The sequence below is a fragment of the Fusarium redolens genome (genome assembly GCF_020744475.1).
Source record: "Fusarium redolens strain MPI-CAGE-AT-0023 chromosome Unknown BKA55scaffold_5, whole genome shotgun sequence".
Classification (NCBI taxonomy): Eukaryota; Fungi; Ascomycota; class Sordariomycetes; order Hypocreales; family Nectriaceae; genus Fusarium; species Fusarium redolens.
The window spans coordinates 2,088,603-2,110,310 of NW_025763668.1; the positions used below are offsets into that span (position 1 = coordinate 2,088,603).

At 47.0% G+C, this 21,708-nt stretch overlaps 11 protein-coding genes across 11 annotated transcripts; 7 read left to right on the top strand and 4 right to left on the bottom strand.

Moving 5' to 3' along the window:
- Positions 1-1,254: 1,254 nt before the first annotated feature.
- BKA55DRAFT_687911 (uncharacterized protein) lies at positions 1,255-2,906 on the top strand (the record flags this gene model as incomplete). The annotated part of the gene is made up of 3 exons (XM_046199138.1): positions 1,255-1,359; positions 1,412-1,798; positions 1,854-2,906. 3 exons carry the CDS (start codon positions 1,255-1,257, stop codon positions 2,904-2,906), a joined length of 1,545 nt encoding a protein of 514 aa, XP_046052320.1.
- Positions 2,907-4,617: 1,711 nt separating this feature from the next.
- BKA55DRAFT_673869 (uncharacterized protein) lies at positions 4,618-5,639 on the top strand. Its single transcript, XM_046198042.1, has one exon. It carries the CDS (start codon positions 4,835-4,837, stop codon positions 5,165-5,167), a length of 333 nt encoding a protein of 110 aa, XP_046052321.1. The 5' UTR covers positions 4,618-4,834; the 3' UTR covers positions 5,168-5,639.
- Positions 5,071-5,639, top strand: BKA55DRAFT_562889 (uncharacterized protein). Its single transcript, XM_046192337.1, has one exon. It carries the CDS (start codon positions 5,261-5,263, stop codon positions 5,582-5,584), a length of 324 nt encoding a protein of 107 aa, XP_046052322.1. The 5' UTR covers positions 5,071-5,260; the 3' UTR covers positions 5,585-5,639.
- A 1,049-nt stretch (positions 5,640-6,688) lies between these two features.
- Positions 6,689-8,362, top strand: BKA55DRAFT_562891 (uncharacterized protein). Its single transcript, XM_046192338.1, has one exon. It carries the CDS (start codon positions 6,730-6,732, stop codon positions 7,993-7,995), a length of 1,266 nt encoding a protein of 421 aa, XP_046052323.1. The 5' UTR covers positions 6,689-6,729; the 3' UTR covers positions 7,996-8,362.
- A 521-nt stretch (positions 8,363-8,883) lies between these two features.
- BKA55DRAFT_592328 (fungal-specific transcription factor domain-containing protein) lies at positions 8,884-10,854 on the top strand (the record flags this gene model as incomplete). Its single annotated transcript, XM_046195376.1, has 6 exons — positions 8,884-8,915; positions 8,973-8,997; positions 9,051-9,837; positions 9,889-10,105; positions 10,153-10,458; positions 10,521-10,854. The coding sequence occupies 6 exons, from the start codon at positions 8,884-8,886 to the stop codon at positions 10,852-10,854; spliced, it is 1,701 nt and encodes a 566-aa protein (XP_046052324.1).
- A 143-nt stretch (positions 10,855-10,997) lies between these two features.
- On the bottom strand, positions 10,998-12,120 carry BKA55DRAFT_537307 (glutathione S-transferase; the record flags this gene model as incomplete). The annotated part of the gene is made up of 3 exons (XM_046189898.1): positions 10,998-11,858; positions 11,906-12,055; positions 12,109-12,120. 3 exons carry the CDS (start codon positions 12,118-12,120, stop codon positions 10,998-11,000), a joined length of 1,023 nt encoding a protein of 340 aa, XP_046052325.1.
- Positions 12,121-12,875: 755 nt separating this feature from the next.
- On the top strand, positions 12,876-14,223 carry BKA55DRAFT_562894 (uncharacterized protein). The gene has a single exon (XM_046192339.1). The coding sequence runs from the start codon at positions 12,895-12,897 to the stop codon at positions 14,146-14,148; it is 1,254 nt and encodes a 417-aa protein (XP_046052326.1). The 5' UTR covers positions 12,876-12,894; the 3' UTR covers positions 14,149-14,223.
- A 286-nt stretch (positions 14,224-14,509) lies between these two features.
- BKA55DRAFT_724774 (uncharacterized protein) lies at positions 14,510-16,273 on the bottom strand (the record flags this gene model as incomplete). The annotated part of the gene is made up of 1 exon (XM_046201089.1): positions 14,510-16,273. The coding sequence occupies exon 1, from the start codon at positions 16,202-16,204 to the stop codon at positions 14,510-14,512; it is 1,695 nt and encodes a 564-aa protein (XP_046052327.1). The 5' UTR covers positions 16,205-16,273.
- Positions 16,274-16,515: 242 nt separating this feature from the next.
- Positions 16,516-18,205, bottom strand: BKA55DRAFT_562895 (uncharacterized protein). The gene is made up of 5 exons (XM_046192340.1): positions 18,060-18,205; positions 17,814-18,004; positions 17,660-17,759; positions 17,188-17,611; positions 16,516-17,138 (listed from the first exon to the last, which is right to left on the bottom strand). The coding sequence occupies exons 1-5, from the start codon at positions 18,076-18,078 to the stop codon at positions 16,673-16,675; spliced, it is 1,200 nt and encodes a 399-aa protein (XP_046052328.1). The 5' UTR covers positions 18,079-18,205; the 3' UTR covers positions 16,516-16,672.
- Positions 18,206-18,463: 258 nt separating this feature from the next.
- BKA55DRAFT_592333 (uncharacterized protein) lies at positions 18,464-19,494 on the top strand (the record flags this gene model as incomplete). The annotated part of the gene is made up of 2 exons (XM_046195377.1): positions 18,464-18,772; positions 18,835-19,494. The coding sequence occupies 2 exons, from the start codon at positions 18,464-18,466 to the stop codon at positions 19,492-19,494; spliced, it is 969 nt and encodes a 322-aa protein (XP_046052329.1).
- A 256-nt stretch (positions 19,495-19,750) lies between these two features.
- On the bottom strand, positions 19,751-21,532 carry BKA55DRAFT_724776 (amino acid/polyamine transporter I; the record flags this gene model as incomplete). Its single annotated transcript, XM_046201090.1, has 2 exons — positions 19,751-21,353; positions 21,411-21,532. The coding sequence occupies 2 exons, from the start codon at positions 21,530-21,532 to the stop codon at positions 19,895-19,897; spliced, it is 1,581 nt and encodes a 526-aa protein (XP_046052330.1). The 3' UTR covers positions 19,751-19,894.
- Positions 21,533-21,708: the final 176 nt, after the last annotated feature.

Genomic DNA, 21,708 nt, shown 5'->3' on the forward strand with positions numbered 1-21,708 from the left:
TTGATACTCACTTCAATTAAATTAATGTCTGCGCCGTTACTGTTTTTCGAATAGTTCTTGTTCTCAAACCCAACGAGTTCGCGGTCGATCACCCTTGTAAAACTCAATATCTCAAGCGAAGTATCATTTTCGAACATCGCCTGGGAGATCATCTTGCCAAGAAAGTGCCAGAAAGGGAAAGGATAGTCATAGTCATGCTGAATGCTAATCTGAGAAAACACTTGTCGTTGTCGAGCGTCTGATACTATTCCCCTGGGCGTCAGAAGACTTAAGACCTTACATTAAAGTGAGAAAATAAACCGCTCAAAGAGCAAGCTAAGTTCATCATAAGCTGCCCTAAGGTATCGTAATATTGTCTAAGTCTTTTTTGTCACTTAGGACTTTGGTCTGAAGCTTTCTGCCACCCTCTAGTCTTCTCAGTCGATCAGTTGCACGAATCTTCTTGGTGTACAGACAAAAGGACTCACTGAAGTACAACATGTGTCACGCAATCGAATCCGAAACTGTCGATGTGACGTTCTTCGCCTAAAAGTATAACTTTAGGAAGTTTCCATGACACAACGGCGTCACGGTATGGAATTTGGCCGTTGACGAGGTCGAGGTGAGGGGTAATTGAAGATTCGGGACCTGACTCGACAACGGGCGAATTCGAAGCCATTCTCTGAGAGTCGGTAGGAACACGAATACTAAGGGGCTGTTGTACATAGAATTGGTATTCTGCCTCCAGCCTCTTTGTATTTTCAAGTATGTTACGATGCGGGGAAAACTCGGTGGTTTCTGGAGGTTCGTCATACTGGTCGACTAAATATAGGGCGGTAAATACCGTTCTCTTATTGGCTGCCTAGACATAGCCATAGTAAATTGAAGGTTGAAGCTCATATAGTTATAAAGCAGTATTGAGATTTTCACTCCGAATATGGGTGCCCTGGAAAATGCAGCATGTTTTCTCCTGATTTGTCTCTTTCTCAACGAAGTCAGTATGGGAGACCTCAACTCGTCAGCAACTACCCTGCCGTGGAATGTTTCTATCATTACCTACAATGTAACAGATCAACTGTGGTCAACCTTTGCTCCACCATGGGTCGGTACTCCCAATGTCAGGGGCACGTTTGATATTCTTGAAAGTTGCATCTTAACCCTCATCGCCTGTATCTATACGGCCCTCTCGACGTACTCTCTAAGCCTACATGGCAACGACTTCTGTTAGAGAAGACCAAATGGGTCTTGATAACTCTCTTGGCCCCAGAAATTACCATGGCGACCGCTGCTCTTCAATTTTTCCATGCCTTCGGTCTCATGTGTAATCTTAAATATCTCCAGAAACAACAGAAGTCATCTAAATGGAGTGCAGAAGCTGATGTAAGGAACCTCGTGTGTTGCATTTAAAGGGTTAACCATTAACAGAAATTAGTTCAAGATTACCTTAAAATACGCCTACTTTATTGTCATGGGAGGACTACGTTTAGACGTCAACGACATCCTCTCTCTTCCGGATATGGACCCTTACGCTCAAAAGCTTTTCAAAGACCCCGATGCTCATCTCAACACTGTTCGCCCTGGCCCCCCTGCTATTATCGCGCTCGCCAACAAGGGTCATTGGATCAAAATCCGAGAGGAAGAGATTGATGACAAGAGTAAGGCCAATACAATTCAGAAGGTTCTTGTTCTTATTCAAGTCCTCTGGATGCTCATGCAATCTTTCGTGAGGTGGGGATCTTTGCTTCCATTTACTATACTGGAATACCATACCGTGATCCATGTTATTTGCGCTCTCTTTCTGTATGCTCTGTGGTTCCAAGTTCGCATTGCCTCCAAACTTTCAATCATAATATGAGTAGCTAACGAATTAGTAGAAACCCCTCGACATTCAGGAGCCAATCGTTATTCAGCCACGAGACTTTAAAGCCGAAGTGGCCATCATGCTCCAGAAACAATTCTATAGCAGGATGTCATATAGGCTAGCAATCTTTCCTTCGATGAAGTCACATGAACAGTTAGCCCCGCTTGACACGAAAGGGAGACACATGCGATGGATCCATCCGGTAGCGACAGGAGAAATGAGGGTGGGTGATATTCTAACTTCTGGGCTAGCTTTATATAGGGCAGATATGAGGGAGGCCACCTACAAATCCTTCCCACACGGCACCTTGAGGCAGGAACTCTGCTCAGAATCTGAATGGCTGGAGTTTTCTTTCTTAATTACATCTCAGTTCCTCGCGAGATGGCACGATATTTTGTCAAAGTTTCCCGATGAACAAAGAGAGAACCCGCCTGAAATACCAAGAGATCATTTCACACCAAGTATACCACCCTTTGGAGAAAACAACAAGCCCGTCCTTCTCCTTATATGCCTCGAGGAATTCAGACACGTGCCGAAGCTCGATTGCGAAAGGGACTTTTGGGAGGGCAAGAGCCTTTTCACTCAAGATATTGCTCCTCAATTTGAAGCACGGGGTTTCTTTGAAACATATAAGCCTGTATGGAGGTTCTGGAAGTATTGGAAGGTATCCTTCCTTGCCACGGTCTTTTCCACGATTTTTGGCGGTGTTCACTTAGTAGCATGGACCTGGGTGTTTCCTACCCGAGAAGAGGAAATACTGTGGAAGCTCAGCTGCTTTGTTATTATAGGTGCACTGCCTTGCTACTTTGTCATTTCTTCCTTTGTCTGGTTCAGCACGCTTCTCAACTCACGTGTTCTCGACCTTGCACGGAAAGCACCGGAATCTCTCAAGAAAAGCATGAAGAAGATGGCCAAGTTCTTTTGTGTATGCCTACTATGGGTTTTGGGTATCGTCTATATTCTCTCGAGGCTCTTCATTGTCGCCGAGGCTTTTGCAAGTTTGCGTTACTGCCCTGTTGGTGTTTTCGTCACCTTTCAGTGGTTGCAGCTATTTCCTCATTTTTAGTTATGTTCTGGAAGCTTATACGTTTCTCTTGTTAGACATGCTTTTGGCATTCATTTATAATTAGCTTTAATAAACCTGGTCTTGTAGAAAGTCTTCTCCTCCAACGCGGCAGTCTTAATTATGCAGTTCACAGTTTTGCCAGCTTATGGCATATCTGGACAAACTTCGCCAGCATGCCCGCTTCCTAGTTCAATGTACTAGCAGGGCGGAATGAGTTCTGGCTTGTCAGATTGTCGAGCTACATTATCAGAATGCTCTGCGCCAGTGCTCCTATGTGGAGAGGATATCATCCTTGCCTGATATAGTTCCCAAGCTGTCACAGGTGGACAGAGGTATAGTAGCGCCGTTGGACAATTGCACCTGCTGTTCATCAATAAGATGTATGAAGACAAAAAGACGAGACTAGTACCTGTAATTTGTTTCATCTTGGCAGTACTATTGTGATTCAGCAGTTGCCCTTCCTCGAGCCAAAACTCTTATGAAATAGGTAGTGAGTCTCAAATATTGCATGCGCGAGGTTCCATCCTCGGGCTTTGCGGGAACGCTAGGGCTGAGATTAAAATTGGAGACCGATTACTCCCATCTGTTCCACTGATGTGCCGCGGCAGCTGAGATATTTGGGACCGGGGAAGTAATACAGGCGTGATGAAACCTCATTGGGTCCTTTCTCACATCATCAAACAACGACTCCAGAAAAGCACGCCGATTTTCTGGGAAGAGTTGAGCTGCGACTTGCGTGCTCTCGAGACGCCAGAAACAACAAGGAAGCCAACACGCCCAGGATGAGCCTGAGTGTAAAACAGATCCAATCGGCTGCCCCAAGATCCGCCAATACCGTATGCCATTCGGAGGGTCAAAAGTGCTGTCGAAGCTTCTCAATATCGTTGGAGAGGTGCTGGATCATGGTCTGTAGCAGTTCGTTCATTGGGCGTGATCATCCAACGCCTCGCTGGTCCCAAAGGAAGACACGATACACGGCAGGATTAAAGAACTTCTTGTTCTCGAGGACTGTAGGACCAGCAGGACCTCCGTGGAGGTAGATCACTGTAAGATATACTCAGCGATCATTCGTAAGAGAGTACCGGGATCAGGCGGTATTTTACCCAAGCATGCATGCTGATCTGACCCCGCCAATGGCTTCATACCAGCAAGGCCGTCTTCTTTACGGTACTGTTCGTAGTAAATTGTGTAGATATTATCGAACTAGAGGTGCCCTTTGTCGAATACCACGCCATGGTGGTAGCCATACTCTTAATCAGTGAGTGTTATGGTTGAGGGCAAAAGCTGGCAATGCTGACCACCATGAAGAACGAATCAGTGGGAAATGGATGAACCTTAGATACCGGCCAAACAGCCTTCCCACTCGTTGACATACAAGCTAAACTTGTTTTTCTCTTTCTTTTTCTCTTTCGCCTTTATTGCCTCCTTCTTCTAATTGCTCAAAGCTATTTCCTACCGTGTAAAAGCGAGGGCACGCTCACCTCAATATTAAATGCTATTACCTTGGTTTCCTCAGCGGCCAAGGCCCACTGTAACATGCTGGACAAGTACAATGCTTGCTGGGCCGCAAGCGGCGAGCAGCACTGGAAAGTGGTGAAGCGTGCCCGAATTTTAGGCGCACTACCCTCTGAAGGCAGTTCAAGTGGCTTACACCAAGATTACTTCCATCACAAAGTCAATCCTTTTGTTTTATTATCTATCTAACGCTTAGGTTGCTTAGAAAATGCTGGATGCCCTGACCCAAATTACAATTTTTTGTTAAATCATACTCTTCCTCCCCTCAAACTCCCCAAACGAGCTTAGGCAGGTCAGCTTGTCATGGCCATTTCGGACCTACAAAGCTCTTACACAAACCGCGTGGGTTTGTACACGCGCACACAAGCTGTTGTCTTTGTTCGTATCCTCTAACGCATCGCAGGAATAACTCAATGGCCACGGTACGAATACAAGACGTCGAGAATCGTCATGAAGCTTCTCCTCTTCTCGGAAGCGAAGTGGAGACAACCAACATATCACCGCAGCGAAAACGTCACATCGTCCAGCTCCTGTGCGCCTTTGCTTTCACATTGATGCTTGGCGATGGACTCCAGCCCGCCGCACTCATTCAGATCTACGAGTCTGCCATCTGCGACGATTATTACAAGGCACATTCTTTAGACGTCCCCGAGCATGATCGCTGTCAGATCCAGCCTGTGCAGAAGGAGCTTGCGCTTGTGCGTGGCTTCCAGCAGCTGGTGCCTCTAATACCAGGCTTATTATGAACTGTACCCTATGGTCTCTTGGCGGATCGCATCGGCCGGAGACGAGTGCTGATTTTCAGTGGCACCGGCATTTTTGCTTCACTTGCTTGGGTCATGGCTATATGCTACTGGCAATTCGCTCCAATCCGCTGGGTTCTGTTCTCAGGTTTCTTCGGCCCTGTTATCAGCGCCCCATTGATGGAGAAAGGACATTTTTGGACCCTGTTGGTACTGGCTGAGATCGTCATCTTTTCTGCCACTTTCATTCTGCCATTGTTCATCCCAGAAACACTGCACTTCCGAAACAGGGACTGGCTCGGTCGAGGATCGCCCTTCGGAGAGGGACAGGGGGGGCGGGTGCAGGAGTGCTGGGGGGTAGTAGCCCCATGGCAGCCAGGTGGGCTCTTTCGGAGGCGTTCATGGTGGTATTATCAATAGACTATCGATAAAGAGATAACTATAATTATCAAATAATTAATTCGATAATGAAAACCAAGAAACGAAACTGCCGATGCCAATGTTGATGATGATGAAACAGAACTACATTCTATCCTGGGATTGCAACGATAAACCAGTTATGTCGTACCTGCCTCAAGTACACGGTAGTGTAGGCTACCTACCCAGGTAAGGTAAGGTACCTAGGCAAGCAGCTACGGCTACCTCCAAGTTGTCATATGTGTGGAAAGGATGTCCCGATATTTCTCATTGTGCAAGAGCACACTCCTCCCAGTGTCCTTCTGCACATCTCTCTGAGTAGCTACCTAATCACATAGGGTTTAATATCTTGGTGGCCTAGCAATGGAGAACATCCCCTCCTTTATCACTGTTAGCGTACCAAAGCCTCATTTATTCACCAGGTATTCATATTGATATTTTATGATCTATCTATGATTGATTCTGGAGGTTAAATAGAACTTTCAGATTTAATGCATACCTCCTGACGTCAGGGCTGGAACTTATTCAAAGGCTAATATGTGTTTGACTGCAAAGCGCTGCCCAAAATATAACAAGGTTCGACCGCTAGAATTGTGAGACACAAGCAAAGGACTCAGACTAACAACTAGCCTTAGGAGTCCAAAGTTATACAACTCTAAATGAGTCATTCTCCAATGTAACCATTCCGCTACATAGGTAGATATGTAACTATGTGTTGTGGCGGAAGCTAGCCTTCCTACTTAAAACTTAGATCATGAGCCAGTATGTTAAAGGTTTCGAACAAAGTCTGCATAAAAAGGCTGTATTCTTGTGAGAATATCTTAACCTGGTAAAGGTTCGTGAATCAAAGTACTTTTAACACAATGATAAAGGCCACACATATTGAAAGAAATGCTGTTTTACACAGCAAAGTTTATTATGCACAATGCCTTAAGCAAAGAATATTCTCTGTTTAAGATCCAGGCTTCTGACTGAAAGCTCATCCTCCCACTGAACCTTATCAACACCAGAAATGACTCACTCCACAAAATAGTCTCTGGCTTCCTGTATAAATATCCGTGTTGGCCCCTTGCAGTCTCCCCTCCCCCCTTGTCTTTTCTTTTCTTACTGTCCTCATCAACGCGGACGACCGATTCAAGAACGAAAAGATGGCGCTCGCTGTTACAGACCCTTTCAACAAGTTATCGCCGGAGCTTCGTCTCCAGGTTCTCGTATCGACTCGCTGTAAATCGTCGATATCACGCACAATCCAAGCCTCTCCCATTATGCTTCAACAATATCTCGCGCACAAGAAGTATATCATACGACAAGTGCTTGCGGCCGAATTTGACGCGGAGATGATACAGGACGCCATGGCAATTATCTTACTTCCAAGTCCACGAGGCTCTGGTAGGGAGCCTCTACGCAAGCGTCAATCACAGCCTATGCGTGCACACTTGCGGGCTTGGGCAAATTCTCAACTGCCCGATCCACTCAAGGGTAACAACGACCACCTGCTCAGTCAACTGAACAAATTACATAGTCAACTTCTTCTTCTGATCGAGGATTACATCACCAAAGCCACCGCTTCCTTTCCCCGGCGGGAATATCTTTGTCTACCGCAGACCCAGCGGTCACTATCTGAAGGACATCTTATGTTCAAAGGTCTCAAGGTAACACCACGATTCAATTCCGCCAGTCTCACATTTCCAGAACGGAAAAGGTTTGTCAAAGCATTTCTGGTGTACGAGCTATTATCCATGGTTAGCAATGTCCCTTATGTTCCCGATCTACGGCGGCGTCGAATCAGCAATGCCGAGCATGAAGCTGTTGGTTGTGTCCACAACTATGTCTGGTCTCTATACGAGGCAATATTCGCTCAATGCAACGATGTTTGCCTTCCGCCCATTTCGACGACTCCACTTGGAACTGGCCTATTCTCTCCCAATATTGTTAATTTTGACGCAGAAACCAAAGCAAGACTCAAGTGTTTGCTTGGTCGTGACATTAAGACAGGTTTCTCAACGCTTGGGTATGGTCGTCTCACCGATTTTCTTCGGTACGATATGGCCAAACCAGGTGAGAGAGAAGCACTCAAGGTACAACTTGAACATGTCTGGTGTTTTGAGGACCCGATAAACTCTTTCCGATGGGACATGTGCCTTCATGGCTTATTTAAATGGAAACGAAAATACCAAAATGGTTGCGAATCATCTATGTACACGCAACTTTCTTTGAACCACAAAGAGAAACTCCGATACATGATCGGTCAGCAGCGTGCTTGGGTGTTCTTTGATGACAGTCGATTTTACCCCCAAGAGAGCACTGAACGACCAGACTGCCTATCAGCAAAGTTCTTCACGGAAGAACCTATTGAGAACGATGCTATCGAAGGTTGGTATTCCAAAATGAGATGGGCAAGATTTTTGCGATGATCACAACAGTGGCATGGCGAGCAGATCCCTGCTAATAATTCAAACTTCATCACGCCTGACGGTGGAAATATCTGTTATGGTGAAATCTGGTTGCCTTTGTTGAAATGGGGGGTTAACAAGAGTGATTGGGGACTATCATTGGCATATGATATTTGGGCGCTTGGGATTTTCTGCAATGGAATTTGGTTCGCTTCGTTAAATGGAGAGGTTGCTTCTAGTTGGAGTTAAGTCAAGGTCCTTTTTTAAAAATATTGTCTCCAAACCACAGGCTAATGTGAAATCGACGAGATATTTGCAGTAGTAAGGGAAAAGCTAATCAGTTTAGTCTGGCTATCTAAGGTATTGAGCGACTATTCGCAACTGCCCCTCTGTATTCTTATTACTTAAGTTAGAATATACTTACTATAACTAATAGAGTATAACAGAATGAGAGCTTTCTATTGCTTGTGCTCGTGGTTGTAGTTGGTGAGATATCCATTGTTGGGGGGTTTTGAACGTATATATAGTGGCCAGTATTCTAACTGAGATCTAGAGATATAGAAATACTATTGGTAATTTAGTAAAATATTAAAGGACTTAGTAAGTACTTAATTTTTAAACTTTTAGTATTCTATTATTTCATATTTCAACTGTATATAATAAGTAGTATTAATGTATTTATTTATATTTAATACACCCAGTCTTGCCGAAAGAGCGTTCTAGGGTAGGTAAGTGGCAATGGAGTACAATCCCGACCCACACACCCAACTTGCATTTAACCTTCCAGTTCTCCCAACCCCCTCCCCGTTGTTGAGCTGATATCTCGTAACAACCTAAGGCGAAGCCTAATCGGCATCCAAACTTGGCACCACAGGACCGTGTCAGCTAGTTGTTTTAGCCTGAGACGATATGAACCCCGCAACAGGGAAGCAAGAACTCTCGTGAGACCTTGGACAAGCGCGTAACCAAAGACATCCTTCACTAACATGAATCCCTAGTTGCAAACGTTGCCGATACCGAAAGGTACGTTCATGCCATGATGCCACGATGGGATGGTGTAAATTTGACAGCGCTAGTTGAGATGCACTCGAACAGTCCCTTGCACCAACTGTGCATCGGCTGGTGCAGGCTGCGAGTATGAAAAGATTGACAAGAGACGTAACCCACCATCGTCAGAATATACGATTGGCTTAAGGAATCGAGTTGCGTCGTTAGAGGCCTTTATACAGGAGTTGAGAGACGCTACTCCCGCTCGTCGAGATGAGATGCTTGGACCAGCGCTTAGCAGAGGAGGAGCATCAAATCTTTCAACTGCAGGTCCTTCTCAAGTCATTCAATCTGATACTCTAGCACGAGCACGCTTAAAACCAGATGCGGAGGGATCACTGGTCTACCATGGCGCCACTAGCATCTTCAACAGTGACCTTCTCTCCACAAGTGAGAGTTATCCGAGCCCAACGCAGAGCCTATATGCCGAGTCCAACTTTGACCATGTAATGGATCACTTCGGCATCAAGCTGGAGGACGACACAGCTTTCAAAGCACTGCAGCAGTTCTTTCGCTGGCAGTACCCCCATTTTATGTTTGTGTATCGAGAAGCGTTTCTAAGAGACCATTTTGGAGAGCGGAGGGGCTGCAAGTACTGGTCATCTGCGCTTCTCTTGTCTATTTGCGCGTTAGGCCTTCTCATGTCAGAGACTGAAGGAGAGAGAAACCTAAGTGAGCAGTTCTTCCAGGCGGCTGAGAGTATCGTCATGGTATCGGGCCTCAGCCGTCCTTCGATCCCCACAGTCCAGTCTTTTCTATGTCTAGCATTCTTTGAGATTGGCCGCGGAAACGTGTCTAAAGGATGGGCCTTCTCAGGTATGATACACCGTGTACTCCTTAAAGTTTTTCGATCTTGACAAGAGACAGGTATTGCGTTCCGTATGGCTCAAGACCTAGGTTTTCAAAGTGACCCTATGAACTGGCTGCCACACGACTCTACCATTATTTCAAGCGAGGATATCGAGATCCGCCGCAGAATCTATTGGGGCTCTTACATCTCGGACAAGCTAATCAGCTTGATACTTGGGCGGCCCGTGCAACTAGCCTTTGACAGCGCTGAAGTCGACCTGTTGGAGTTCATAACGTAAGACACCCCTCATTCCCATGTTTCAAGCTAACAAACGAAATCAGTGACGGACCCGGAATGGAGTATTGGCGCCCTGTTGGTTTTGGCGATGACCCAGAGGAGCTTCGAGTTTTGTCAAACATACCATATCTCAAAGAGCAGATTCGCCTATACAGAATCGTTGAGAAAATGATGACAACAGTATTTTCTCCACGGACACCTCGAACGCAGACAGATGTCTTCACGCGCCAAACGCTGCTTGATAATCTCAACCTTGAGCTTTTACAATGGAGGGATGCACTACCAGCCTTTGCGAAGTGGAATAAATGGTCCACGGGTGTGACGATAACACCAGCAGTGGCCACGCTTCAGCAAGTCTCTTATTGCAAATTCATGTTCATGACTAACCGTTATCGTGTAGCCTGCTCTATAGCAGTATTCGTATTGCCTTGAACTACGAATCAGCGACTACTAGCAACGTTGAATCGGCTCGAGAAGCTTCACTTCTGTCTTGCACCACGGCAGCTCAAGATATTCTTGCCCTGGTTCGAATTTACAAAGTGCAATATGGGCTTCGTCATGCACCACTCATATTGATTTACGCGTCCATACAAGCGTCGAGATCTATCGAGAAGTTTGGTATTCCGGAAGAACAGAGCTACCTGGTTAGTTGCTTAGCTGAGTGCTCTCACACTTGGAGTATTGCTGGCCAAGTACAGGGCCCGATGCCAGCAGTGAATCTTGACGCTTATCACAATCTGGTATAGGATTACGACAGGCAAGGAAGAGATCTCATTCACTAATTCTTAATCGACATATGAATGTTCAACATACTCAAGTGGTCAAAGCAATATCACGTATCGCTCTGCTAGTTTCATAGTTCAGTGACCGTCATACTTCGTGATCAAGCCTAAAGCTTCTCTCCCTCTTCCAACTCATGGATTAACACCAAAGGTCCCTTGGGAACAATATCCGGCCCAGTAATACCAAGAACTCTTCGTCTAGAGTTCGCATAACCAGTCTTGTATTTCTCAAACCAAGTCTCAGAGGTCTTTCGAAACGCGCCATGAGTTCTGAAGGTATTATCCCAGTAAAGCCTCCTCAGCCAAAGATGCAAGTTCGGATAGTGATCCCTGATGGTTCCAAGGTTGCACATGAAAATAGGGACGTAGCCAACGTCGAAACGGAGGATGGTTGGGAACAAGCGGATATCAGCTTCGGTGATGCACTTGCCGAGAAGGAAGGGTCCTTTGTCGAGGATTTTCTCCAGTCGATCGAGTGACTTGAAGACCTTTTCAACGTTTTCCTTATATGCAGCTTGAGATGTTGCAAAGCCGGCCTTGTAAACCCCGTTGTTGACAGTGTCGTATACCCATTCGTTAATTTCATCAATATTCTCTCGCAAGTCCTCTGGGTAGAAACCGCCTCCAGGTCTGTTGATTTCGCGATCTTCCTCGGGAAGAAGGTGGTCGAACTCCGTGTAGAGCACCCGAATGATGTCGCTCGACTCATTGCTCACCATGGTGTGGGTCTTCTTGTCCCAAAGAACTGGCACGGTGTATCGGCCCTCATAATTCGGGTTGGCCTTGAGATACAGTTGCTTCAACGTATCAAGTCCATAGAGCGGATCCTTGGGCAGGACACCATACTTGGCTGCTTCTGGGCTATCATCGAAGAACCAACCATCTTTGCCCATGGTGAGCGAGCAGATGTACAATTCGATTGTATCCTCAAGCCTTTTGAGGCTTCTCACGATCATGGTACGATGAGACTGGCTTTTTGTCAGTACTGACAGGGTATAATGTAGCGGTGACCTACCCATGGACATCCTGGGCTCAGATAGAGAGCATAGCGGTCCTTCTCAGCCGGGAACTGAGCGTCTGGCTCTTTGGATACGAAATTGCGAAAGGCACTGTCAGGCCGAATGAAAGAGCCGTCCTTGGTTGGCTTGAGCCTGATCTCATCTGGCTTTAGTGATGTTAATCATTAGGCTTTTGCTATAATACGGCGAAGAGACTCACTTGGTCACCCATACTTTTGATATTAAAGAAAGAAGAGGTCGTGGATAAATAATAAGTCGAAGAAAAAGAAGGGATAATATTTTGCCTTGGTATAGTATGTGGCCTGTACGGTCTGAAACCCAAGATGCCCAAAGATTGAGGTCTCATGCCAGCTCTTTCAAAGAAGATGGGTGCGCAGGCAGGTATCAAATCTTTCCAGGTTTGATATATAAGCAAATCATGCCATGATATCTAATCGACCAAACATGATTGATAATCACGTCACCAAACTCGGCAGCTTATGGTGCCAACCGCGCGGCAAACCGGGCAACCATATGTAGTGGGGCTAGAATACAGTAGCAAGCAGGCATCTTGAAGCAATTTTTGTTACTTTATTCTTTATTAAATACACTTGCTAGCAATATCACTCTTTTCTAAGTTTTTCGGGCGTTGTGATTGCTCATATCGAGAATTTTGAATAGATTCTGAGTTATATGATCAGGTGCAGCTGCCCAAGACTTCCAGGGACCCACTAGCTCAACTTTCTCAGCTTCCCAGCAAGATTACATATAGTCTAGACTTCAAAAACTTCTATATGATTTTCTCGATCGACGTTTTCCTGATCGCAGGTCTTGGGGGCCGTCCTGCGTTGGGCCTTCTCAACCAATGAGATGATGTTCGGTGTATGACTAGGCCTACGTCATGTGCAACAGCTGTGTTTTCATATTTATTGATACTTTCAAACGAGGCAGTTGAGCCGGCTCTTTGACAATATTCATATAAAATTCATTTTATCTCACCCCAACCATGGCGCCAGATACTTTCCCAAAGTTTCTCCAACTCCCCAAAGAGATTCAGATTCTCGTCTGGGAAGTTGCCGTCCATCCAGTCCCTGGGGATCGTCATGTTCACCGATTCTACATCGCTGACCATCGTGTTCTCCAACCAACGCCCAGGCAACCCATACAGGGGAGATTTCTCCGCTTACTACGCACTAAAGGATTCGAATATGAGTCTGTGAACGTCGTTCCAGGATTTTCACTAGCTGTCCCAGCTGATGATGTCGCTGGCAACCCAAATGACTTAGTCTACCTGACAGACAGTTCTCTCTGGACTGTGTGCAAGGAATCACATCAGGCGATGGAAAGGCGATTCACTAAGAATGAATGGTGGTCGCAAGTCAAGTCTCCCTTTCGCCCGAAACGTACAGCAGCACCGGGTCAATGTATCTGTCAAAAGGGTGCCGCTCATACAGCATTTTACCAAGACAACGATGGCGTCGTCAAACATATCACCATGGATTTCGACAAGGATCTCATCCATTTTGATCCTCGATATCTGAGTAATGTGAACTGGTGGCATATTCGCCCAAGTGTCTTTTTATCTCTATTCGACGAAGGCCCCTCCCATGAAAGATTAGGATTTAGCTTCATAGGAAGCAACATTGCGATGGATTACGACCCCTCGATTATGGATACGCTCAAAAAGCGGCCGAAACACTACAGACAGAAAGGATTGGGGATGTCTAGTGGAGATTTCCGAGATATGATTAGTTACCTCCGTGATCTTGCCAAGGTCACGATATGGTTTATCGACTACAGACTGGTCCAAACAACCCAAAACGCAAGGATTTCAAAAGAGCGAAAGGGAGAAGCTAGCGGACAAACCCAAGAAGACCGGAACGTGCAAGTCCCGAGGGAATTATTCCGCTCAGATGATTTCATCTATACTGAAGTCAAAAGAGAAGACATCGGCACCTCATGGGTCGTGAGTAACGATGAAGTCAACAGCCGCGAGACGGAAACTGCTTTTGACATGTTTGACGCTCTATTACTCGACGATGATGATCTGGATCATCTTCGGGTCTTGGCTTGTGAACCAGTGGCAGGAAGAACGCCTCGATCGTGTGAGCCATGGGCATGGAGATGCGATGGTGATGAATCCTGCGACATTTGTTGCCCCAACAAGATTGTACCTCGTGTGCCGCCGTCAACTATCAAGAGAGAAGGATCGGAGAGTTCATCGGACATTTCTGTTTCAGATTTGAATCTGTTTGATTAACAATAAACGAGGAAAGACCATTCTTGCAGTCAAAATACATGTCAAGAACTTTAACACTAAGAACATCAAAAGGGCTGGACAGCGCAGCTTGTTTCACGCCTGGCTGACGAAGCCAGTAACAGAGCCGCACTTGATCTCCGCAATACTAGCTTGTATATATTCGAAGCACGTTGATCAACCATGGTACAAAGGTAGTCGTCTTTCCATTATACATCTATTGCAAAGTGCTTGATGGAGTGCCCGCAATTGACACAACGTCCTCATTCTCATAAAGGTATCGCACAGGCATTGGTCACCAAGCACGCGAGTGGGCACCGTAGATACCAAAAACAGGAGTCTCTGACTAAATTAATAGAATATTCTACTCGAATACAAATCCATCGTATCCCTTCTCAGCAGCCTTGTTAAGTAACTCTCTATACATCGGAATACCACCCGGAAAGTTCAGCGCCTCTCTCGGCTTCCCATCGATATTCGCGCCCATATAATACGAATTCGCCATCGGAAAGAGTGTATCCGCCGTCATCCCGTTCACCAACTCTCTATACTTATCTTGTCCCTCCACCGTCGCACGCATACGCTGCTTTCCAGCCTCCCTGGCACTAACTATCGCTCGAACGATCCAATCACCTTGGATCTCAACACAGGTTGGGCCGTTGGATAAAGCTGTTGGACCCTGGGGCCCGTACATGAAGAACATGTTGGGAAAGTCGGCTGTCATTAGACCGAGGTTTGTCCATGTTCCATTTGACCACTTCTCTGAAAGAGTCTCGCCCGCGCTGTTGAGGATGTTTATGGCTTTGAGGCCGCCTGTGATAGCGTCGAAGCCAGTGGCGAGAACGAGGGCGTCGATCTCGTGGGTGGATCCATCTGCTGTGACGATACCGTCGGGAAGAATCTTCGTGACGGGGGTCTTGTTCACATCTACTATGCTGACGTTGTCTTGATCGCAGACTTGGTAAAAGTTGCGAAAGAGGGCTGGACGCTTGGTGCCGAAGGGATGAGGTGCTTTTAAGGGCGCAAGCATCTCCCTCTTGACAGGATCTCTAATCATGCTGCGGATCTTGTTCGACCAGAAACTATAGGCCTCGCGATTTGAATCAAGACTCGTCAAGAGGTCGCTGTACGCGCCGGTCCAGAAGTGAAACCCGCCTTTGTCCCATTTGTCCTCGAAGAATGCTCTCCTCTCTTCCGCATTGTGGTCGAATGTACGCAGGTCAGATGGGCTAAAATCATAGCCTCCTTTGCTAAGAAGCCTCGACTCATACTTCTCAGGATACGAGCCCTTTTCGAGATCTTGTTCCGATTTGGTGAGCTTGGCTTGGTTCAGCGGCAGAGCCAGGTTTGGAGTGCGCTGGAAGAGAACCAGCGACTTGGCCTGGGGACCGACTTCTTGCACGATCTGAACACCTGTGCTTCCGGTGCCAATGACTCCTACACGCTTATCGCGCAGGTCCACGCCCTCATGTGGCCAGAAGCTCGAGTGGTGAATAATGCCCTGGAAATCATCCAAGCCAGGCCAGTCGGGGAATGATCGCTTGGCGGCGAAGCCGACAGCTGGGACAAACCAGTTTGCCTCAATTCCAATATCCTTGTCGGTCTGGATTGTCCACTTATTCGTGGCATCGTCAAAGGTAGCGTCCGTAACCTTTGTGTTATAGATGACGTCCTTGCTGAGATCAAGCACCTTGTCGACATGTTCAAAGTACTTCTGCAGCTCAGCTGCAGTCGGGAGCTTTTCAGTCCAGTTCCAAGTCCTCCATACCTCTTCCATTGAGTACTCGTATAGAGGAACTGGTGTATCGACTCTGGCGCCGGGGTAGCAGTTCCACTGCCAGACACCTCCGAGACCCGAGGCAGCTTCTATGATGACAGCGCTGAAGTTTTGCTTCCGGAGTTTGTGTAGAAGGTAGCAGCCTGAGAAACCGCCTCCAATTATGGCAACATCGACTTTACGGTATTTGGGCTTGGTAGTGTCATGGCCGTTGGTAGCGTGGTTGGGGACTGTGTCGGCAATGTCACGGGCAAAGCCTGAGCTCACAGTTGCAGAGGGCATAGCGATTGAAGAGCAGGTAAATTGAGATCAAGGGTTGGAGATAGATAATGTTGCAATTTTACTTTCACAACAGGTTGGTTAGAGGTTTGTTCCCATTTAATACTGCTCTTGGGTTGTTGTACTGCCGCATCGTTTGGCGTCCATTGACAGCGGAGGTTCGCCAAACCGTATCGGGATAAATACCTGAGTACTCTCATGCAATCATGTCACGTTCTAGATCAATGTCCATAGAGGAATGTGCTCTTTTTGGAGATCCCTTCATCCGTTTTATGGGCGGGAGGATGTATCACAAATGATAATTGTATGGTCACCTTTGAAGCTATCCGTGTAGTCGTGCAGCTGGTGTCTCAATCTTTCCCAAGGCTATGGCGTTTGTCTTTCTCCACACAATGGACGAGTTCTAGAGCACCATCATCGCAGTTACAAAGTTGACCTTTCAGTACTTTTGATTGATAAGTTTGCATTTTACTACGCGCAAATGTACTTCTTATGCGACTGCAGCCGTTCTGGCCACGCAACCCCCGCACCCTCCAACTCCCCCAAAAACGCATGCATCATCGCGACATTCTTCCATCCAAAAGTAGTAGTATGTTTATGTAGCCTGTCTCTGAAGAAATTACGCAGCGACACGTTTGGAGACGCTGCCGAAGACATGAAGTACACCCAGGTGAGATAGTGATCAAAGACAGTTATGTCGCTTGTTGATTCGATCTTCGACTTGAAGTCCTCCATGACAAGATTGACATTGAGACTTGGGTTATGCTTCTGTCCATGCCAGACTGTCAGGATCGTTCTGAAACATTCCGCTAGAAAGGGCGGGTTGTGCTTGTCGCGTGCGCACGACTCGGCGAATTCTTCGACAAAGTTGAAGGCTGATATCAATTGCTCCGTGGCTGTATCGTCATCTGTATGAGGAAGAGAGAATATTGTTAAGCTGCGTGCAAGTTAGTATCTCAGCTCTGGCGCACCAAGATCACACGTACAAGCCAAATTGCTCTGTCAGATACCTCTGAAGCTTCTCACTACCACCCAGGCTCGAAAAGTTTACAAACTTGCGCATATTACCAATAATGCGGGCCAGTGTGATGAACGTATCTTGCGCCGCTATCATCTCGTCATACATGAGTATGAGCAATGTCGCAGCAGCAAACAGTTGATCCGACGACGAAGCCGACAAGGTACACACGCTACGGGCGCTGGTTATGAGACCCCTGATGGCCGAGGCCTTGTAGTGCTCGGCCTTTGCGGCGAATTTGGGATTGCCGTAGTATGCGAGGCGATGATACGCAGCTGCGGCGACGGCATCAAAGACGAGTGGAGATGACATTGCCAGGGGGAGGAGATGCATCTTGCATTCGTTATCGGCTTGAAGGATTGGACACATCCACGGAGTAATCTGCTCAGCGACTAGTATAATACGTTAGTCACTGTCTACGATTCAGGATGAGGACTCACAGAAGTTTGTTACCCAGTGCTCGGGCTGGTAGAGTGGCTGTTCGGGATAAGGGCTAGGCGGAGCGGGAGAACTGTCATCGTGTCCGCAAACCAGCTGATTCTGTCAAAGTCAGTCAGTCGACCTCGTGATGACACAAGGAGTGCGGCTCCTTACCTCCGTGCTTGTGACGGTGTTCTGGCTCACTCGTCGGGACCGAGCAGTCCGCTTTCGCCTATTGATCGGCTCGGCCATCCACCGAAACGTTCCATCAAGGCCATAGCATTCAAGGTTATCTCGAACACATTTCCGGCAGTGCGGTAATGTTCTATCACAGTTGATACGACGGCGTGAACAATTGCGACAACCTGTCAGGTGATAGTGAGTACTTGACGCTTAGGCGTGGGGGAATTGTGAACGGACCTTTTACTTTGGTCGGCATAATGAGTATGAGTACTCTGTGTTTTCGTCAAACTTGGATAAAATGTTGAGTGTCTAAATAAGGGTGAACCAGAGTTGAATGTCCGGGGATAAGGTGAGAGGGGCAGACTCACCTTTTTATCTTGATCGGGGTAAGCTACAATACCTTGGTGTCTTATCATGCACCTCCACTTCCCCGCAATCTAGATACTACTACGCACTAGTTTAGCGACAGCAGGGACTAGGCTACCTAAAGAAGGGAATGAATAACGTGTTGAAGTTGATGCTGGGTCATGAGTTTGCATGGGAAGTACTTATTGTATGCTTGTTGGTTACCTATCTACCTCTCTCAAACCAATTCCAATCTTGCCTTTGCCTGTACTTTCATCTCAACTCAGCATCTCAGCATGTCTCAGTCAGTCACAGGCAAAACAGCCATCGTCACTGGTGCTGGCAGCGGCATCAACCTAGCATTTGCCTCTTCTTTGCTTGCCAAAGGTTGCAATGTTGTTTTAGCTGATCTGGCCCTAAGACCAGAGGCTCAGAAACTGCTCAAAGAGCATCAAAAGGATACCAAGCCAGACTCCCATGGCATCGCTGTCTTCCAGGAGACAGATGTTCGAGATTGGCTTCAACTTGAGCGCATGTTCACAACAGCTCAGCAACATTTCGATCGCATTGACATTGTCTGTCCTGGTGCTGGCGTGTACGAACCTGTGAGTTCTCATCCTGATCTGATTAGCATCAATGACCTCGTTGTTCTAACACCCTGCTTAAGCCTTTCAGCAACTTTTGGCACCCCCCTGGGACTTCAGCAAGTCGCGATACCGTCGATGGCGGACGATATGCCCTCCTTGACATCAACCTGGTCCATCCTATCCGCTCTTCTCAGCTCGCCATTTCCCACTTTCTCGGCACCAAAGACAGAGGTAATAAGACCATCATCCTGATCTCAAGCACGAGCGCCCAGGACACAAGTATCGCGACCCCCCTCTACGATGCCTCGAAACATGCCATCAGCGGCTTTGTTCGCTCCTTGAGCAACATCAGCTCAGCCAATGTCCGTACTGCTGCTGTTGCGCCTGGCATCATCAAAACTCCTCTATACACTGACAACCCCGAGAAGATGGCCATGATTGACGGTTTGCAGGATGTCTGGGTTGAGCCTGAGGAAGTTGCTGAAGTTATGGTTGCTTTGATCGAAAGGGACACCATGAGCGAGACGATTGGATATTACCCCGACAATGGAGATATACAGATCAACAGTGGCACTATTCTTGAAGTTACCAAGGGGCGGGCGAGACCTGTACATCCTTATCATGACCCAGGCCCGTCTGGACCTGGTGCTTTGGCTTCGAACATGGCTGCATCTGAGAATGCTGCCTTGGCAATGTTGAAGCCTGGATGGGGTGGGCCAGAGAGCGCCAGTGCGAAGTAGTAGTTAAAGTAGAGGACGATTGAGCCTTTTGTTCCAAGTTTCAATTTTTGGATTGGGAAATTGTGATTGTGCGATCTGAATAAACCTTTCCGAGAGGAGTCGGCGCGTGCACACATGAAGCCGTCCTGAGTTCGCATCCTCTCTAATTTACGAAGATAGTCGCCCCAATCCTTTGAAGTCCTACCAGGAATTCTCCCTTTCTGCGTGTCAGATTGCAATGGGACTAATTGAAGCAAAGACGCGATGGGGTGCGCGTTAAACTCGAATGTTGTCCAAAGTAAACTCATTGGGTTAAATACTGGTCTCTTCATAGCCTGTCAAGCAACAGGGGACAGTGGATAAATTTTGGCACTTCCGTACATATGCTAGATAGAACCAGTTTAATTACCGACCGATACAATCAAAGCTTCTTAATGGTTTCCATCTCTTCCTCATGACCAGGACTTTCAACCACGACACCAGGGAGATAATCTTCCTCCATACTAGCTACAGGGCCTCTATAGTGTTTCCTTCCGTAGATGATGTACCATACAACACTCACAGATCCAAAGCCCATGAAAACAACGCTGGAGTAATTCATCGAACTTGCGGTCACAGGTAGAGTGACGGGCATACAGAACAGAATGATGGAGAAGAATATCCATGAAACCGAGATGCCATTGATCAGGAAGCCCCACGAGCGTAAGGAGAATGCTGATCCGTGAACTGGTTTTCGGGATCGGATGAGGGACGCAAGGATGGGTGTAGCGTATGATGTTGAAAGGCAGATGGTGGCAGTTCCCGTGAAAGAATTGAAGGCTGCTGATGATCCAAAGTAGATAAGGCCGAGAAGCATGCTCACAACGACATTGAGAATCATGGCCATCAGTGGCATCTCGAGCTGCTTGTTCATGCGAGACCAGATAAGATGACCTGGAATAGCTCCATCGCGAGCAAAAGCGTACGTGTAACGACTTGCGGCTGTGAACGCTCCAATACTAGCAAATAGAAAGATTCCAATGATGAATACAAGCAGTATGACAGCGGCAGCGTTTGAGCCCGTGACCATCCTGAACATGGTGCCAATTGGCTGGTTACTCGTAACGGCCAGAAGAGTAGCGACGTCAGGAAGAGTAAACAGCACGGGAATGAGAAATCCCAGACCAACGAATCCAGAGACGACAACGGAGATTACCATAGCACGAGGGACTTCGAGATGTGGATTCTCGACCTCTTCACAGAGAGATGCGATGAGGCCATATCCGAGCATCACGTAACCGCCTTGAAGTAGGCCAACGAAGAACGACCAGCCCGTCGGCCAACCACTCGCCGAAGCATCATAGTGCGTAAAAACAAAACCAGCAGATCTTCTCGCCTTGGCCATAACCAGAAGAACAATCATAAAGACTCCGACCGAAACAGCAGTCCATATCATAGCGCCAACGTTGATAGCGCTAAGATATCTTGTCCCAAATACATTAACCGCCACAGCAAGGATTGTAAACGCCCAAAACGCGAGGACAGTCTGCCAAGGCGTAGCAACGTATTCTTCGTGGAACAGAGAAGCTATTGATAGTACGATCTGCGCGCCTGAGAAGTTGATGCTCGTCGTGACCAGAAAGTTTCCCACGAGGTTCAACCATCCTGTGATCCAGGACGCTATGGGCGCGTATTTCCTAGTCGATACCATCGCAGACCAAAAGTAGGGTCCTCCAGCGGTAGGATATACAGCGCAGATTTCCGCTAGGGAGGCGGCGATGCAGATGGAGCATAGTGTTACGAAGACCCAGCCCCAGAGAACAGTGACGGACTGGCCGTTGACGAGGGTAATGTAAAGAGTTGTTGACAGGCCGAAGGGGACACCCATGATAGCTACAGATCTGTACGAAGCCTTGTTAGTTGTTATGTTTAGCTGAAGAAGTTATGTTGTAGCTTACAGTCCCAAAATAGTCCATATAGATAGAGTCCTCTTGAGTTCGTTCTTGTACCCAAGGTTTGCCAGGGCTTGATCAGCACTGACTGCCTGGCTGGCAGAGCCGAATTTTTCCATATTTGACATGATTATCTGAAAGTTATTGTAATATGTGTTGCAAGATATCGAAAATAGGGGTTTGGTTCGACGGGAGGATGCAATCAACTGGGTGATTTGGACTGGATATTATACCGACATCTCATTCCGTTCTTCCGGTCCTTTATTCTTATCTCAACTATTGAGCTATCATCAGATCCATTTGC